At 40.4% G+C, this 19,590-nt stretch overlaps 1 protein-coding gene across 2 annotated transcripts; it reads left to right on the forward strand.

The window, feature by feature from the left end:
- Nucleotides 1-1,640: 1,640 nt before the first annotated feature.
- LOC141656954 (chaperone protein ClpB4, mitochondrial-like) lies at nucleotides 1,641-19,043 on the forward strand. 2 transcript variants are annotated; one of them, XM_074464049.1, is made up of 11 exons: nucleotides 1,641-2,218; nucleotides 3,988-4,206; nucleotides 4,606-4,840; nucleotides 5,215-5,410; nucleotides 5,897-5,951; nucleotides 6,099-6,249; nucleotides 7,100-7,408; nucleotides 7,680-7,945; nucleotides 8,206-9,135; nucleotides 9,680-10,472; nucleotides 18,809-19,043. In XM_074464049.1, exons 1-10 carry the CDS (start codon nucleotides 1,949-1,951, stop codon nucleotides 9,989-9,991), a joined length of 2,943 nt encoding a protein of 980 aa, XP_074320150.1. In that variant the 5' UTR covers nucleotides 1,641-1,948; the 3' UTR covers nucleotides 9,992-10,472; nucleotides 18,809-19,043. The 2 variants fall into 2 exon arrangements, with proteins under 2 accessions (XP_074320150.1, XP_074320151.1); XM_074464050.1 differs by lacking the exons at nucleotides 1,641-2,218; nucleotides 18,809-19,043 and adding an exon at nucleotides 2,666-2,768 and having other exon boundaries at nucleotides 9,680-10,435.
- Nucleotides 19,044-19,590: the final 547 nt, after the last annotated feature.

A 19,590-nucleotide genomic window follows, 5' to 3' on the forward strand; every position in this document is an offset into this window, starting at 1 on the left:
TGCTAATGCCATGTGAAATTAAATTAAATGCTTTAATCTAACCTTTTAACTATATTGTATAGATTTACTTACGTATTTACAGAATTTGTTTGTAAATTACTTAAATTAAATAAATATTTTCTTTTTCATATATTTTATATTTTCCAAAACCTTATCCATTACGTGAAATAATTTCATGAACTAAATACACAATATTACTACCCTTTTAAAATTCTATTATTAGTGTTCAATTTCACTTAAGTATTTACAGAATTTGTTTGTAAATAACTTAAATTAATTAAATATTCTCTTTTTCATATATTTTATATTTTCCTAAAAAAATATTTTATATGATCTTTAATACTCATTTGTCGATTAAGTAGTTATGTAAAACATCTTCTATATACAACAAAGTTATAGTGGCGACAATAGTGAATTAATGTCTTTAAAAAAAGTAGTGAATTAGTTTCTTATGTATTCAATTTTTTTTTTAATTTCGAATACATATAATACTACTCCATATGAAATATCTTGAAATTATTAACCTATAATTAATGCGTGTTTTTTATTGTTGTTTTTTTAGTTAATTAAATTTAAAGCTAATGGAATATGGATGGATTTTTAAAGGGAATAAGTATTTTAAATTAATGCAATATAATAATAAATTGGATAATCCATATTATATTAGTTTGCCAAGTCACATTGTTATTGTGTACGTGGCTTTTTTTCATCCTATTTGGCATTATCTACGTGACATTTTTAGGCTAGCCTTTTAATAATATTTATAGATGTCTATAAACTCATAAATAGTACGCACATGAATAATATGAGTTATTATTATATACAAAAAACACGAGCTTAAAAATTCAAGTTAAAAAGAATACGAGCTATTATGAGAAGAATACGAGCTACTTTGAAAAGAACACGGGCTTGAACTAAATTGTAATGTATGGAAAAGCTACGAGTTATTAAGAAAAGAGCATGAGTTATTATAAAAAGAATTCGAGTTAAATTTTATGTAATGTGCTTTCAAAAAAACACGACCAAATAATGTTTCAGATGTTATCGTATTTCATAACTAAATGTCTATGAACTCATAAATTGTACGCACATGAAGAATACGAGCTATTTTTTTAAAAAAAATGAGCTAATAAGAATACGAGCTATTATGAGAAGAATGTGAGTTATTATAAAAAGAACACGAGTTTGAACTAAATTGTAATGTATGAAAAGAATACGAGTTATTAAGAAAAGAATATGAGTTATTATGAAAAGAATTCGAGCTTAAATTTATAGGAAATATAGTTTAAAAAAAACACGAGCTAATTCAAACAGATTTGTAAGATGAGATTCCATTATTTATATAATCTAAATCCCGATAAAAACTCTATTGATTATTTCATGCTCCTTCAAAGTTTTTTTTTTCCATTGATGATGATACCTTTTGATGTTTCATCTGCCCTCTCACCGTGATGGTAAAATTCAATTAAATTCATATTGATTCTGATTGAAGAATGAGAGATATAATAGTTGTTAAAATAATTTAAAAGAAGAAGATTAATTAACTACATAATGGAGGAAGATGGAGATCAAAATATAGAAGCAGTTAGAGAGAGAAGAGGAGTTGAATTGAATTACGTAGTCTAAGATTAAAATAACCTTGAATATATACATCCAGTTGTATAGTCCATAAACTGCACTAAAAGCTACCACAAGGGGTTCATTTTTATTTCCCCTTCTCCAAGCTTCCTTCTACTTCCTTCAACTTCAAACACAAACATACGCACACATACTCGGTAGTCGGTACACACAATCTCTTCACTCTCATCAATCCACACACTCCACCCTAAAAGCCGTTTCACTAGTGGTTAAGACGGAGATATCGTCTCGGGTTTAAATCCTCTTCCCCGATATGTCCTACTGGCATTGTGCCTCATTTGATAAAAAACAAACTAATTAACACACTCCAATGGCCATCGCACGTGCCGCCACAGCAACCACCAGACGACTCACACGATCAGCCTACGCCGCCTTCACTACCACCGTCAGATCTTTCTCTTCCTCCACCACCGCACCTTCTTTCTCCTCCCCCGCGGTAGGCCGGACCCCTAATGGGCCTTTATATATGCCCAATGCGTCCGCTTCCGTCAATGGTGTTGGGCTGGGCCTATGGCCGGCGTCCTCGTTGATGAGCCGCCGGTTTTTCTCCGCTCACTCCGCCACTCCCAGTTCCGGCCCGGTTCGTTATATCTCTTTCGTCTCAATTATTTGTTTATCTTTTCCGTCTCAATTATTTGTTTATCTGCTATATTTGGTTACTCGACCCGAAAATAAAAGGTAAAGAAATGATTAAGACGGAGGGAGTATTTTTGAGCGGTATTTTAAGCAAATGTAAACAATTGATCGAAAATTCTAAGGGGCGGACTAGTACGCTAACGAGGGTTTTTTAGAATGAAGGAAGACGAAGTTGTTAACTATGTATGCTGTCCGACTTGTTTTCTGCCCTCTGTTCAAATTCCGGGAGGAGAATTGGGAAGAAAATAATACTCTTTGTGTCCCGGTCATTTGTTGTCCTTTTTCATTTTAGTGGGCTTATTCAATTATTGTCCTTTCTATTTTAGGAATGTATTTGATGAGCAATTTGATCATTCTCACTCAATTTGGTCCATTTGTCATCTAATAATTGGCTTCCTCCTCTTTTATTGGTCTTTGTGTCAAAACCAACGAACAACAATTGAGCGGGACGGAAGGAGCAAGGAGGAGGAGTATTTTGCTCAGTACATAGGGAAGTAAGTATAGTCGATGGCTGAAGTATTACAAGTTGAATTGAGCTAGTTGTGAAATGATCATGATATTCTTTTATGTTGACATATACCTTCCGCATAATAAGTAATACAGCAGCCTGATTCTGTAGTATGCATAATAAGTAATACAGCAGCCTGATTCTGTAGTATGAACCTGTAAAGTTGACAGTTTTTGTAGTTTGTGTTGAATTATGTTTGGATTCGAGTGCTCTATATCGGCATTACGCTGATATGCAATCTTATGTAGTACTAGTAGGACTGCATTTTTTAAAGGGATTTATGCTCGTCTTAACTTGAACTTAGGTGGTAATCTATTAGGGAGAAGGTAGTAACCTGTTGTTTGGTATGTTTGTTTCGATGATGAAGCTCTTGGTGCAAATGAAGAAGATTGGTAGCGTTTTAGAAAGAAAAACAATTCCGTTAAGTCATCGACCTTTTGTATGTGAAATGGTTGAGCTTCCTTTTAAGATAAGTTTAGTCAATGATGGCTGAGTGTTACAAAATGAGGTATGTTATACTAGATTTTTGGGTGCTTAATGTGGTTAAACACTTGCAATATTCGACCATGTGGGATTTCAGTGTATAGACTTGTTTTCTTGAGGGTTGTGCTAGTGTAGTCAAGCAATTGACCAAACAATACGGGAGATGTATTTATGTGGTGGTTGCATTTTGTTGAATAGATCTTAGTATTCTTTATGTTTTTGATGCTTGAGTGCGTTCCTAAAACTAATTTAAAGCAGGAGAGCAATGATGGTATACTTTCAGGTGAGTCCATATTTGTTTGCCATGAGAGTTCTTATAATTGGGCTAGTGCTTGCGGAAAGTGAATTATTTCGTAAGTGTGTACAAAATATTTTGAACGAGGTCCCCAGTACTTTGCAATTTTGTAGGGTATACGCCTAATAGCTAGGGGTTTGTTTGGATTTGGGGTAAGTGGGTAACTATTATACGAACCTATGAGGTAATAGAGGAAACATACCAATAAAGTGGGAGGTGTGGCGGTGGTGGTGGCTAGAGGAAGGAAATATCTTACTCGTATCAGTTGCCCTCATTTGGGAGTAATATATCGATAATTTCCCTCATGACCCCCTCAGCCATTCTTCACTACTCTTATCATTTTGTTCAATAATTTCCAAGTTTGAAGATTGATGAAAATGTTTGTTTGTGCTTCTTGTAATTTCTTTCAAATGTTTATTTCTGCCAGATTAACCAAACAGAATATACTGAAATGGCATTTGAGGGTATTGTCGGGGCTGTAGAAGCTGCCCGGGAGAGCAAACAGCAAATTGTAGAAACTGAACACCTGATGAAGGCCCTTTTGGAGCAGAAGGATGGTTTAGCTCGAAGAATCTTAACACAGGCTGGACTTGACAATTCATCAGTTTTGCAAGCTGTAGATGATTTTATTTCAAAGCAGCCCAAGGTATGATACAACTGCTCCAGAAAAAATGATATTATTGTAGACTTATGGTCAGTAAGAACACAATGTTGCCCTGGCCTGAAGGACAACTCGTATATGGCGAAATGTAAGGAGTCAGAAGTATGCAGCCTGACCTTGACACAGAGGCTGATTGAGAACCTAACTAAAATTATGTTGAAAATTGCATCAAACAACACTTATTTCATGTGAAAAGGAAGCACAGTACGTATGAGCTATGTTGCTTACACTCAGTGGATAGGATTTTATACCCAGGAGCATGGTGGTCCACCGGTTTTCTCTTATGTCCAGGAGTGATGCTATCTGGCTTCTTTGTTTTTATGTACTATCACTATAATTATTGCTCCCATGATTGAGAGAACAAGGTTACTTTCGGTATTGCAGGTAAGTGACACTAGTGGACCTGTCCTTGGCTCAAACTTCAGCTCTCTAATAGAAAGAGCTCGGAAGCACAAAAAGGAAATGCGAGATGATTTTTTGTCAGTGGAGCACTTGGTGTTGGCATCGCATTCAGATCCAAGGTTTGGCGGACAGCTGTTCCAAAAATTCAACCTTACTGAGAAGGATCTCAAGGATGCCATTCAAGCTGTTCGTGGAAGCCAGAGAGTAACAGATCAGAGTAAGTTTTTCTATTATACTGTATTCCCATTCTTTAAATCAAAATTTGCGTGTATTTTGGCTATTCAACGCCTTGTTCACAGGACAGGCTTATGTGTCATACTCCTCTTTCAAGTGCTAGGCGATTCCCTGTGGAATCTTGATGGCTGAAATGTAATTGCTGTATGCATGTTTTATATTTGTTGGATCCAGTGGTTTCAAATTTTTCATAACTTTTCGATGACTTAGAATGACATGTTTTAGGTATGTCTTGGACTCTTGGCTATTGCTTAAATTTCTTGTTTCTGTGATCTTCGTCGGCACTAATAGGGCCATTTTTTGCATGAGTTAAGAGAAGTAACTGGCTGTCTTAATTGTCTCTTTCTTGCTTAATAGACCCGGAAGGGAAATATCAAGCTCTGGAGAAGTATGGAAGTGACCTAACTGAGTTAGCTAGACGTGGTAAACTTGATCCTGTTATTGGGAGAGATGATGAAATACGACGTTGCATTCAAATTTTGTCAAGAAGAACCAAGAACAATCCTGTTATTATTGGCGAGCCCGGAGTTGGCAAAACAGCTATTGCTGAAGGGTAAGGTCACTGAGACTTGGTTATATGGACTACTATGCATCATGTAGTCTTTTTGCTTGGTAAATTATCTGAGATTCTTCGGAAGACTAATTCTAGTTCCATTTCAGTGACCTGTTTCCCAGTCCTTTGTGCTACTTTCTATACAGATTGATTAAATGAAAAATTTTAGATCGTGTTGAGAGTATATTATCATTTTTTGACACTTCATGGCCTGATAACCATGTCATCTGAGTATTTATCCTTCTGTTCTGATCTTTGTCTATAGCAGGATGAACGTCTGCTAATCTGACACGGTTAGATGAGTTAATGGTCTGTAACTGAGGCTCTGTGTGATATTAATAGCTAGTTGCTCTTAGACTTTCGAGTACGCTAGTTAATTAATTTTCTCGTTGTGACACTATTTTCGTTGATGGTTGGATATATATGGATGCATTTGTCTGTACCCTTTCTAGCAACTGGTGATTTGATGTTACTTCTGGTTTGCAGGTTAGCACAACGTATTATTCGTGGGGATGTCCCTGAGCCCTTGATGAATCGAAAGGTGTGTTTCTACTGCACTTTCACAAGTAACATTAGTGTCTGCTTTACTTAGGCTTGCCCTTGAAGTTCTTAATTGTACTGTTTTGTTAATTCGTTTACTCTATACTTTTTGGGATGTTAATGGTTATTTTTGTCAATTTGAGTTCAGTTAATTTCTTTGGACATGGGCGCGCTACTGGCTGGGGCTAAATTTCGTGGTGATTTTGAGGAAAGGCTTAAAGCTGTACTTAAAGAAGTCAGTGCTTCTAATGGGCAAATCATTCTGTTTATAGATGAGATTCATACTGTTGTGGGAGCAGGTTTGTTTCTAGCTTGGTAGCATTATGTTTAAGGCGTTTAATTTTGATACTTTTCAAATAAAATCTGCATTTGTTATGTGTCCACATTTATTTTTTTAATAAGTTTCCTCTATCGATTTGCATTTCTGTTTTGATCCTGTTTGGAGGAGCCGCGAAATACACTGAATTTCACCATGTCTAAATTAGTGGGTTGATGGGTATTTGGTATTCGGGTAGAGGGTTTTAATGTTAAATGTGTTCCTCTACATAGATTGAACAGTAAAACTGTATTTTTGATTATATTGCCTCTTCATATCAATACGAAGATCGGATTTATAATGGTTTCTGTGAGAATAATATATATTTTGGAGATTCAAATCCCCTGCCTAGAATGCCTTGTGCACAAGATACTCTTGCGTGTTTTTGGTCGAGTGCCAATGTATACTTCTCTTTCTAGCAGTAGATGGGAAATTCCATGTGGAATCTTGATAGCTGAAAATAAATTGCTGTGTGCAGGTTTCAATGTTTTTTTCCAACTTCTGATGACTAAGAATGACATGGTTTCAAACTTGGGCTTCCCAAACGTTCTGGTTTCAATTTTGTAGTTGTTACATTATATATTTGGAGCCATATCTTGCCTTTTTTTTTATAAGATTTTGTATGATAGTTTGAGCGTGTATTTATCCATCTCTCAGTCTGATCCCATTTAGGGTGTCTATTTGTCTATGTCCCTCACCCAATGTGTCGTTTTGTAGATGGGCGCCATCTCTATAATATCTTTTGTACATGGGCATCACTCCCTTGGTGTTCCTAAATTAATACTATATCTTATTATGTAAAATACACCTTATTATGTAGAACTTATCTGCAGGAGCTACTGGCGGTGCAATGGATGCTGGTAACTTGTTGAAGCCAATGCTTGGTAGGGGAGAGCTCCGTTGTATAGGAGCAACTACTTTAAATGAGTACAGGAAATACATAGAAAAGGATCCTGCTCTTGAACGTAGGTTTCAGCAAGTGTTTTGTGGCCAGCCTTCTGTGGAGGACACAGTTTCAATTCTCCGTGGGTTACGTGAGCGCTATGAACTGCATCATGGTGTTAAGATATCTGACGGTGCTCTTGTCTCTGCTGCTGTGCTTTCAGATCGTTACATAACCGAGAGGTTCTTACCCGATAAAGGTTCATTTTATTCTGTGCCTATGCTGATCTCCAACAATGTTCTAACGCATAACTTTTTTAGTCTCATGTAAGAGAGTTTTGCATATATAAGTAGTGAGAAATATGATATAAGGTTTAAAGAGAGTGCAATCAATGGGGTAATAAGCCCCGCTTAAAGGAGCGGTTTCAGAAAAAAAAAAAAAAAAAAAAAGATACTTGCTTAAATCGTCTTATTAAAAAACTTTTTAGGTTATGTTCAGCTTTATCTCAATTTATTTCTGGTACGTGGCAGCCATTGATCTTGTTGATGAAGCTGCTGCAAAGTTGAAGATGGAGATCACTTCTAAGCCTACAGAGCTAGATGAGGTTGATAGAGCAGTGTTAAAGTTAGAGATGGAGAAACTCTCTCTGAAAAACGACACTGACAAAGCATCTAAAGAGCGGCTCCACAAGTTGGAAAGTGATCTAAATTCGTTCAAGGAGAAACAGAAAGAGCTGAATGACCAATGGGAAAGTGAGAAGGTTCTCATGAATCGGATTCGATCCATCAAAGAAGAGGTATCTACTTTTGCCTTCAATTTTTATATTGTTTGTTCTGGATATGCTAGTTTTTAAGTTTATAATGTATACCGTATACTATATCGCTCACAAAAAATAGCAAATGGGGTTAAACGGAAAAAAGGAGGGAGTTGTTGGCAAGTAATTATTCCGTATTGTATTAGAATTTTTTAGGCAAAACTACCTTACAAGAGAGACTTCTTGTTGTTGGGTGTAGAATCGTGTGATGTATCTTTACTATTGGTGCTATTACTTTTCAGATTGACAGAGTCAATCTTGAAATGGAAGCTGCCGAACGTGAGTATAACCTCAGTCGTGCTGCCGAGCTAAAATATGGAACCTTGACGACCCTTCAACGCCAGTTGGAAGAAGCTGAAAAGAACCTTTCTGAATATCGTGAGTCTGGTAAATCGTTACTTCGAGAAGAAGTAACTGATGTAGACATTGCCGAAATTGTGAGCAAGTGGACTGGAATACCCTTATCAAACCTACAGCAGTCAGAGAGAGAGAAACTGGTCTTTTTAGAAGATGTGCTTCACAAAAGGGTTATTGGACAGGACATGGCTGTCAAGTCTGTGGCTGATGCCATTCGCCGTTCACGAGCCGGACTGTCGGATCCGAATCGGCCCATTGCAAGCTTCATGTTTATGGGCCCAACTGGCGTAGGAAAGACCGAGCTCGGGAAAGCTTTGGCTAGTTACCTGTTTAATACTGAAAATGCTCTTGTCCGAATAGACATGAGCGAGTACATGGAGAAGCATGCAGTTTCCAGACTAGTTGGTGCGCCACCTGGCTATGTTGGATATGAGGAAGGTGGACAGCTCACTGAGGTGGTTAGGCGAAGACCTTACTCAGTCGTCCTATTTGATGAGATTGAGAAAGCTCATCATGATGTGTTTAACATCTTGTTACAACTATTGGATGATGGGCGCATAACTGATGCTCAGGGAAGAACCGTTAGTTTTACCAATTGTGTGGTGATTATGACCTCTAATATTGGTTCCCACTATATCTTGGAAACATTAAGGGATACACAGAATTCTAAGGATGCAGTTTATGATATGATGAAGAGGCAGGTTATAGAGTTGGCTAGGCAGACATTCCGACCAGAGTTCATGAATCGTGTTGACGAATACATAGTTTTCCAGCCTCTGGATTCCAGGGAAATCAGCAGAATTGTCGAGTTACAGGTAAAAAAACAAAACCAGTTACCATTATGGAGTAGTGTTTATCATCTATCAAACTGTTTATTTTGTCATTGCTCATTCCTTATGGGACCATTTCTGGTAGACTAATCTAATTATCCATATGGGCCGGGAATTGGGATATAAGAGTTTCCAAACTTTGCGCTAGGTTTGTGAGAGTAGATCTAGCTGAGTCTACCCGAACCCAAAAAGAACAACCAGGAGTAGACTTGGGCGTGCATAGACCCTATCAAAACAATATCTCGATATGGGTCTGAATGACTAACCTGAAACAAAACAAAAATATAATTACCACAATGAGTCAGTGACCCTTTGACCAGACACGTATCCATTGACCCGAAGACGATGGTGACCCGTCCGATCCAATGAGGTGCATCCGCAATGATCCTACTCATAATGACAGATCTAAACTAATTCCAGAAAACCCTTTTGCTAGGCCCGAAGGTCTACGTATAGTTAAATTAGGGTAAACCTAGTTGTTATCAATGAAGATGTACTTTGATCCATATTGTGGACGTCTTACTTGCAGATGGAGAGAGTGAAAGGTAGGCTGAAGCAAAAGAAGATTGATCTCCAGTACACAAGGGAAGCGGTTGAACTCCTTGCAACATTAGGGTTTGACCCTAACTATGGGGCCCGGCCAGTGAAGCGGGTGATACAACAGATGGTTGAGAACGAAGTTGCTATGGGAGTGTTGAGGGGAGATTTCGTGGAAGAGGACACTATAATTGTCGATGTGGGAACAGCACCCTCGGGTAAAGACCTTCCTCCACAAAACAAGCTGGTCATCAAAAAACTTGACAACAGCGCTGTTGAAGAGGCACTGGTTGCCAATAACTAGTCCTGCTCGTGACCACTATCCTCATTCCTCAGTACATAGTAGATGTGTCGAAGGATATCAGACATGGTTATGTTTTTATGTCGATTTTCAGGGGAGTTACTAGTTAGTATGCCAGGAAACTTGGGTGTTTAATAGATGTTGTAGCGCTAGTTTTGGTTTCAACTTTAATCTGCTAGATTATTATTCACTTCAAAAGGATGCGGTTGAGAGACGGTTGCAGTGGTAGTTGCTCTGATGAAGTGTTTCTGAGCGTAACACTGTTCTCTAAGATTACTTTGGGTGGAAAGAGAAGAAGTGGTGAAATTCTGCTTACATGTTACCTCAACATGCGTTGTACGTAATGGCGCACGCACCAGGGTGCGAGAATCAAAAGACGCCAAAATTTGAATGTGAAACTTTTAGATGGGAGATATTGAGGAAATGAAGTTGTAATTTGTTTGCCAATAAGTCTCCATTGTGACGGATTATCCGTCATAAGTTTGTGACGGGTCAAGTATCACCCACATGGGTAGATAAAACAAAAGTAAGAGTGCCTAGGTAATCACAAAAGGCTTGTCCTTATCTTCCCAAGTGGGTTTTATGTAATACTCCGTATTTATAAGTCTTGGGGTACTCTATCGAGTAGGCCTTACTCTGTCGAGTAAGGGTAAGTTGCGAAATAAAATAGTTTCTGACCTGTTGGGTACTCGATCGAGTAGCTGGGGTGCTCGATCGAGTAGGGGGTACTCGATCGAGTAACCTTGGGTACTCGATCGAGTAGCCGGTTTTACGGGAAGTTTTCCCGGGTTTTGTTAATTATGCGATTAAGGTATTTAAGCATCGTCGTCATTATTCTAAAACACTTTTGCAAAACCTAAATTTCTGTTTAAGAGAGAAAGCAAACAAGTTCATCTTCTTAATCGCATTCTTAGCAATTCTCGGAGTTCAGGCGGTCAGTTCTTGTCGTTGTTTATACCGTTGAGTTCCTTGCGTCGAGGGTAAGATCTATGTACCCTTTTTATTGTCTTTCCTTTGTTTTGGTTAAACCCTAATTTAGAGATTGGGGGTTTTATGTGTAGTATGTGATTTGGTAGCCTCTATGTGTTGTATGATAGGAGGAGGGTTCATAGAAGAGGCTTTTTGATTCAGCTGTAGAGACCGTCTGATTGTGTGTATATCAGGTAGGATTTCCTACTCAGTATTAGTCCCATAATGGGATATTGGTTGATGTATTGTATTTGGTTGTTTGATATAATAATTGTATTGTGGTTGTGGTTGTGATCGTTGTTGATGGTTCGCGAGGCGTGACCTCGGCTGAGTGGGGTCACTTGCGGGAGTGGCTTCACGCCCTAGTTTCGCTTACGTGGAACCCGCCACGAAGGGATGTGCACATTAATGGACGGGGTTATCGCTCACTATGTGGAGCGGGGATTTGGTGGGTACGGCTGCGGTCCCCCATCGGGGAAGTCATGGTCGGGTGGTGGACGATCGATGATTGAGATGGTTGGATTTGGCGTGATTGTGTGTGTGTGTGTCAAGGTTTCGTCTGTTTGTCTTATTGTTAATATATATTGAATTGTGTGATTAGTACTGACCCCGGTGTTGTTTTGTAAACCCGCGGTGATCCATTCGGGGATGGTGAGCAGATATTGAGCAGGTATTGAGATGAGTACTGGGATAGCTGGGATGCCACGACATGATGATAGGAGTCTTCCGCTGTAGCTTTTAGTTTATTTATATTTCAGTTAGACAGTCAGTTGAGAACATGTAACGTACTTTTGGTTTGGTTTTGAGGATTGTATCTATTCGCTAATTATTTATAATAAATGTTGTTTCTTCATTGTTGTTTGATTATCATTGCCTCGGGTAACCGAGATGGTAATGTCTTCATACCTGAGTGGTCCTGGTAAGGCACTTGGAGTATGGGGGTGTTACAAATGGTATCAGAGTGACGATCCTGAAACCTGTAACCAATGAACCTAATGAACATAAGGAGTCAATTAAAATGAACCCGGGGTAAAAGTTGTAGGAGCTAATGCAAAGGCTTGGGAGACGTCCTAAAGTCGCGGGGTCGCCCTACAACTTTGAACCGGTCACATGGGGGAGTGTTTGTCGAGTCGTATGCGTGTTTGGTTAACTTGTGTAAGAATGTGATGAAATGTGTTGATTGTTGGATGTTCGAAGTTGAAAGTTGAGAATGTGAAAGAAAAGTGATGATATATAGAAACTTGTTGATGGAATGATAGCATGTTGAATGTTTTACAATGTGGCATTTAATCACATGATGAAATGATCTCGTAGATAGTAGAAAAGATGCGTAGTATGTTTATTATGATATAATGTGGTTTATAAGTTTAGCATGTTAGTATATGACATAGCATGCGGGTAGCATTTCTGAATTTGCGTGACTCGATCGAGTGGGACTGACTTGATCGGGTGGGTTTATGACGATTTTGAGTTCAGAATCGAGTTTTGGGGTACTCGGTCGAGTATGTTAGAGATCAGAAGGTCTGTTTGGGTCTGATGTTTGGGTACTCGATCGAGTATGGAGGGTCACTCGATCGAGTAGCCCGTTACTCGATCGAGTAGGTTTGGGCACTCGATCGAGTAGGGTCTGGGCAGCGTGTTTTCGTGTTTTGAGGTTTAGTACGTGTGTTTATATCTACCCTTTCTTATATACATATAGTTTCAAGATGCCGCCCAAGAAGACTGCTTTGTATGCGAGAGCTGAGCTTATGACCATGGATGACATTGTTAAGATGTTGGAGCACCAAGATGCTCTTACAGAGACCCTAAAGAAAGTGAATGAGGATAAGGACAAGGATAAGGAGAAGGAGGTTGATCATTCTAAAATCAGCCTCTACATAGCGAGGTTTAACCCGAAAGAATACAAGGGGGTTGGGGAGCCTAACCTTCTTGATAGTTGGCTGAGAGAGATGGAGAACATATTGGATTTGGTTCTTGTCGACGATGAGATGAGAGTGGAACAAGCGGCGTTCTATCCGAGGGAGGCGGTGGCAAGTGGTGGGATACAGTGAAAGTGAGTGCTAAGGAGATTTATACAAACCAAGGTCTACCTGCTATACCTTGGGAGAAGTTTCGTAGGGCTGTGAGGAAGGAGTTCGTAACGGAGCATGTGAGGAGTAAGTTGAGGGAAGAGTTTGCGCGTTTAAGATGACCGCCGAGATGTCGTGGCCGAGTACTACAGGCAGTTCAATGAGAAGTCTAGGTATGATATGGGTTTGAGTGAGGAGAATCTGGCATTGAGGTTTGAGAGGGGTTGACCACCAAGATTATGGATAAGTTACCCGTGGGGATCCTTGCGATGTTAAGGAAGCTTATGAGAGGGCCGGGAGAGCCGAGAGGTTGGTGGAGATGGCTCGGGAGAGGTCGGTGGTGAGAAGAGGAAGTCCGAGAGCGAGGGTGGTGGCCAATCTAATCACAAGAAAGGCAACCACAATCAGTCTAAGGGGTTTTCTTCCGGGGTCGTGGTTCTGAGGCGGGGGCTTCCTTTGGGCGCGGCCGGGGAAGTGTTAGTGGTAGTTGGGGAGTGACCTGCTATGGTTGTGATGGTGTAGGCCACAAGAGACATGAGTGCACCAGTGCACCGGGATCTTTCCGGAGACTCGCACGAGCTTCGAGCAACAGACCGGCTGGATCATGGCCAAACCGGGAGGTCGAGTTACAGTGGAGGCAACCGCAACGGCGGTAATTCTTATCGAAACCACCAACGAATAACAACAACAATCAAGGGTCGGGTGCTAAGCCGACCACATCGCCTAATCTTTTGTCCGGGAGGTGGACGGAAGACCGATGGCAAGTTATTCATGATGGAGAAGAAAGCGGTGAGGAAGATGCGCACGTTATCACCGGTACATTCCTTGTTAATGGTATTCCTACCTTTGTTTTGTTTGATTCGGGGGCTTCTCAGTCGTTTGTGTCTTCGAGTCATGTTAAACAGTTGGGTTTGAGAGTATATGAGTCTGTTAGTGAGCAAGTTTTCATACCTTCGGGTGAGTCTGTATCTTGTGGGAGATTGTTCAGAGATGTGTCTTTGATAGTTGGGCAAGTTGATTTCTCTGTAGACTTGCTAGAGTTTCCTTTTAACGGTTTTGAGATGATAGTCGGGATGGATTGATTAGGAAAGTATAAAGCTAAGATAGACTGTCATAAAAAGAAAGTGTCTTTAAGAGGTCCTAAGGGAGTTAGTGTGTCTTACCGTGGGTTTCTAGTCAAACCCAAAGTCAAGTTGATTGCAGCTGTCACCTTGAAGTCTTATCTGAGGAAGGGGTGTCCTTTGATCTTGTGCCATGTGAGAGATGACCGGATAGAGAGTCCGACAGTTGATGAGATACCAGTGGTGGGAGAGTTTTCTTGACGTTTTTTCGATGAGATTAGGGGTTACTACCGAGGAGGGAGATAGATTTCACCGTGGAGTTGAAACCAGGGACGGGGCCAATCTCTAAGGCACCGTATCGTATGGGTCCTAAGGAGATGGAGGAGCTTAGGAAACAGTTGGATGATTTGATAGAGAAGGGATACATTAGACCAAGTGTATCGCCGTGGGGAGCACCAGTTCTTATCGTGAAGAAGAAAGATGGGAGTTTGAGGTTGTGCATAGATTACAGGGAGTTGAACCGAGTGACGATAAAGAACAAGTATCCTTTGCCAAGGATAGATGACCTGTTTGATCAGTTAAGTGGTGCAACAGTCTTTTCTAAGATTGATTTGAGGTCGGGGTACCACCAGGTGAAGATTAGAGAGGTGGACATACCAAAGACAGCTTTCGCGTCGAGGTATGGCCATTATGAGTATGTGGTGATGCCGTTTGGGTTATCTAATGCACCGACAGTGTTTATGGATTTGATGAATATAATCTTTAGACAGTTCTTGGACCAGTTTGTGGTGGTGTTTATCGATGACATCTTAGTCTACTCTAAGACTAAAGAGGAGCATCTGAGGATCGTGTTGCAAACGTTGAGGGAGCATGAGTTGTATGCTAAGCTGTCCAAGTGTGAGTTCTGGTTAGAGAAAGTTGCTTTTCTGGGACATGTAATCTCTAAAGATGGGGTAGCTGTGGATCCGACGAAGATAGAGGCAGTGACAAAGTGGGAAGCACCAAAGAATGTTGCTGAGGTTAGGAGTTTCTTGGGTTTAGCTGGATACTACAGACGGTTCGTGAAAGATTTCTCCAAGATAGCTAGACCTATGACAGCGTTGATGAGGAAAGAGAACAGGTTTCGTTGGGATGAGAGTTGTGAGACGGCGTTCCAAACATTAAAGGAGCGTTTGACCACGGCTCTAGTCTTAGCATTACTGAAGGGAGCGAGAACTTTGAGGTTTATACAGATGCCTCGAAGAATGGGTTGGGATGTGTGTTGATGCAGAATGGTAAAGTGATTGCCTATGCTTGTAGGCAATTGAAGCCTTATGAGGAGAATTACCCTACTCATGATCTGGAGTTGGGTGCAGTGGTGTTTGCTCTCAAGATTTGGAGACATTACCTTTATGGAGCAATCTTTAAGGTATTTTCTGATCACAAGAGTCTCAAGTACATCTTCACGCAGAAGGAGTTGAACATGAGACAGAGGAGGTGGATGGAGCTGATTGGCGATTATGACATGGAAATCATCTACCATGAAGGGAAGGCCAATGTTGTAGCTGATGCTTTGAGTAGGAAGAGTGTACATTCTCTGTGTACAGCTCTATCTTTGATGAGGCTGAGAGATGAGGTAGCGAGTTTTGGGATACATATGATGCAGAAAGGAGATGCCATGGGTGATACGACAGTACAGCTTGAGTTTTATGATGATATTCGAGGTAAGCAGGCGTTGGACCCTAAGTTAGTGGAGTGGAGAGCTGGAGTAGAGAAAGGGACAGTGTCCCGCTTTTTCATTCATACAGATGGTAGTTTGAGGTTTGATGGTAGGTGGTGTGTCCCTAATGACGAGGTGTTGAAAAAGACTATCATGACAGAGGCACATTGTACACCATATTCAGTTCATCCAGGTGGAGACAAGCTATACAAGGATTTGAAGAAAACGTTTTGGTGGCCTGGGATGAAGAAAAAGACAGCTGAGTTTGTGTCCCGTTGTTTGACATGCCAGAGAGTTAAAGGGGAACAGCGACGACCACAAGGTAAGATTCAGTCTTTAGAGGTACCTGAGTGGAAGTGGGAATCCATTTCCATGGATTTCATTGTGGGTTTGCCAAAGAGTCAACAAGGTAACAACATGATTTGGGTAATAGTGGATCGACTAACCAAGTCAGCTCACTTTGTTCCAATGAAAGATACATGGACTAAGGCACAATTGGCTATGGCCTATCGAAAGAACGTGCTTAAGTTACATGGAGTCCCTAAGGACATAGTGTCTGACAGAGATGCGAGGTTTATATCGAGGTTTTGGAAGGAGTTGCAGGAATCGTTGGGAACAACTTTGAAGATGAGTACAAACATTTCATCCCGACGACGACGGCAGGCATCGAGAGAACAATCAAAACTCTTGAGGATATGTTGCGAGCTTGTGTCATGGATTTTGGTGGTAGCTGGGAACAGAGGTTGGACTTGATAGAGTTTTCTTACAACAACAGCTATCACACCAGTATTGGTATGGCACCGTTTGAGGCTTTGTATGGGAGGATATGTAGGAGTCCAATCTGTTGGGACGATAGTGCTGAGGCAGTGGTTTTAGGACCAGAGATGGTGCATGAGATGGTAGAACAGATTAAGATGATCAGGGAACGAATGAGAGCAGCTCAGGATAGACAAAAGAGTTATGCAGATCTACATCGCCGAGACATAGAGTTTCAAGTTGGGGACAAGGTTCTTTTGAAAGTGTCTCCTATGTGTGGGGTTATGAGATTTGGGAAAAAGGGCAAGCTGAGTCAGAAGTTTATAGGGCCTTATGAGATCTTAGAGCGAGTTGGAGAGGTTGCTTATCGTCTGGCTTTACCTGCTGCTTTAGAGAGAGTGCATAATGTGTTTCATGTATCGCAGCTGCGGAAGTATGTGAGTGACCCGTCACATGTGTTAGAGGCAGAGAGCTTAGAGCTAGATGAGTCCTTATCATATCTTGAGGTGCCTAAGCAGATCCTAGACCGAAAGGTTAGAAAGACTAGGAGTGGTGAGACAGTTCTGCTCAAGATCCTTTGGTCTAACCACGAGACTGAGGAAGCCACATGGGAGGCAGAGGATATCATGAAAGAGCGTTACCCTTTCCTTTTTGATCAGGTATGTATGGTTACGGGGACGTAACCTTGTTTCTTTTAGGGGGGTAGGAGATGATCACGAGCAGTTTTTAAGGTTTTTAAGAGTTTTTATACCTTTCTTTGTATGTTGTGTCAGTATGGTTGTCGGGATGAGTGGGTTAGTAACATGTTTTAGGTTGAATTTTGTTTTGGTTGTGAGTCGGGAATGTTATGGGAGTACCTTTGTTTAGTAGTGGTTTGAACTTCGGGGACGAAGTTCCTTTTAAGGAGGGAAGACTGTAATACTCCGTATTTATAAGTCTTGGGGTACTCTATCGAGTAGGCCTTACTCTGTCGAGTAAGGGTAAGTTGCGAAATAAAATAGTTTCTGACCTGTTGGGTACTCGATCGAGTAGCTGGGGTGCTCGATCGAGTAGGGGGTACTCGATCGAGTATCCTTGGGTACTCGATCGAGTAGCCGGTTTTACGGGAAGTTTTCTCGGGTTTTGTTAATTATGCGATTAAGGTATTTAAGCATCGTCGTCATTATTCTAAAACACTTTTGCAAAACCTAAATTTCTGTTTAAGAGAGAAAGCAAACAAGTTCATTTTCTTAATCGCATTCTTAGCAATTCCCGGAGTTCAGGCGGTCAGTTCTTGTCGTTGTTTATACCGTTGAGTTCCTTGCGTCGAGGGTAAGATCTATGTACCCTTTTTATTGTCTTTCCTTTGTTTTGGTTAAACCCTAATTTAGAGATTGGGGGTTTTATGTGTAGTATGTGATTTGGTAGCCTCTATGTGTTGTATGATAGGAGGAGGGTTCATAGAAGAGGCTTTTTGATTCAGCTGTAGAGACCGTCTGATTGTGTGCATATCAGGTAGGATTTCCTACTCAGTATTAGTCCCATAATGGGATATTGGTTGATGTATTGTATTTGGTTGTTTGATATAATAATTGTATTGTGGTTGTGGTTGTGATCGTTGTTGATGGTTCGCGAGGCGTGGCCTCGGCTGAGTGGGGTCACTTGCGGGAGTGGCTTCACGCCCTAGTTTCGCCTTCTGTGGAACCCGCCACAGAAGGGATGTGCACATTAATGGACAGGGTTATCGCTCACTATGTGGAGCGGGGATTTGGTGGGTACGGCTGCGGTCCCCCACTGGCAGGGCTGGTCCAGTGGACAGTCAGTGATTGAGATGGTTGGATTTGGCGTGATTGTGTGTGTGTGATAGTCAAGCTGTCTGTTTGTCTTATTGTTAATATATATTGAATTGTGTGATTAGTACTGACCCCGGTGTTGTTTTGTAAACCTGCGGTGATCCATTCGGGGATGGTGAGCAGATATTGAGCAGGTATTGAGATGATTACTGGGATAGCTGGGATGCCACGACATGATGATATGAGTCTTCCGCTGTAGCTTTTAGTTTATTTATATTTCAGTTAGACAGTCAGTTGAGAACATGTAACGTACTTTTGGTTTGGTTTTGAGGATTGTATATATTCGCTAATTATTTATAATAAATGTTGTTTCTTCATTGTTGTTTGATTATCATTGCCTCGGGTAACCGAGATGGTAATGTCTTCATACCTGAGTGGTCCTGGTAAGGCACTTGGAGTATGGGGGTGTTACATTTTATTTGACCCGTCACAAGTTTGTAACGGATATCGTCCGTCACAATTGAGAATTTGTGTATGCAAGAATATGTGTTCAGGGTGCTACCTCGTATTATCAGATACAGAACAATAGGGAGTCTATATCTTGGAAGTTCTTCGGATTTCTACGTGATACCCTAGGGTTTTTTGAAATTATATGGTGTAGTTCCGGACTCTATCCTTAATCTCTTCAATCGCCAAAGCATTGATTGAAAACAAGAAGGCATTCGGAATTTTTTCAGGTGTTGCACAATTCTCATGTTAACTAGGTGAGGTTTTAGATGAGCAAGGATCCTCTCCATTTCCTAAAAGAAATGGAGAGTCCATTTCCCTCTCACAAAACAATTTAATATTGTTGTTTTGATTCCACTTGCTTTTACCTTTATTTTTCATACTAAAATCGGGTCCGTTAGATCGTTACAAAATGAAATCTAGACCATTTATAGGAAATGGCCTCTCCATTTCTTTTAGGAAATGGAGAGAATCTTAATTGGGTTTAGATGATCGCCAATTTATTTATTTATTTATTTTTTTCATTTTTTCATTTTTTTTGGTTGATCAAGACTCGAGTGCGCCATGCCAACATATAAGCAATCTCCTACAAGTTACTGAAGACACTTTAAATTCTTTAATGGATAGACGCTCATAGGTTTGGTATTTTTATTCATAAGAATCGTGATTCGAGTCTCTCTTTTGCTTAAGAGATGAGAGCCCCATCACTGATACCTATGAGGGCTATGAGCCTATGAGTATCAATTTTGGTAGGTTGGTGTCGACTCTA

The sequence above is a fragment of the Silene latifolia genome, chromosome 5 (genome assembly GCF_048544455.1).
Source record: "Silene latifolia isolate original U9 population chromosome 5, ASM4854445v1, whole genome shotgun sequence".
Lineage (NCBI taxonomy): Eukaryota > Viridiplantae > Streptophyta > Magnoliopsida > Caryophyllales > Caryophyllaceae > Silene > Silene latifolia.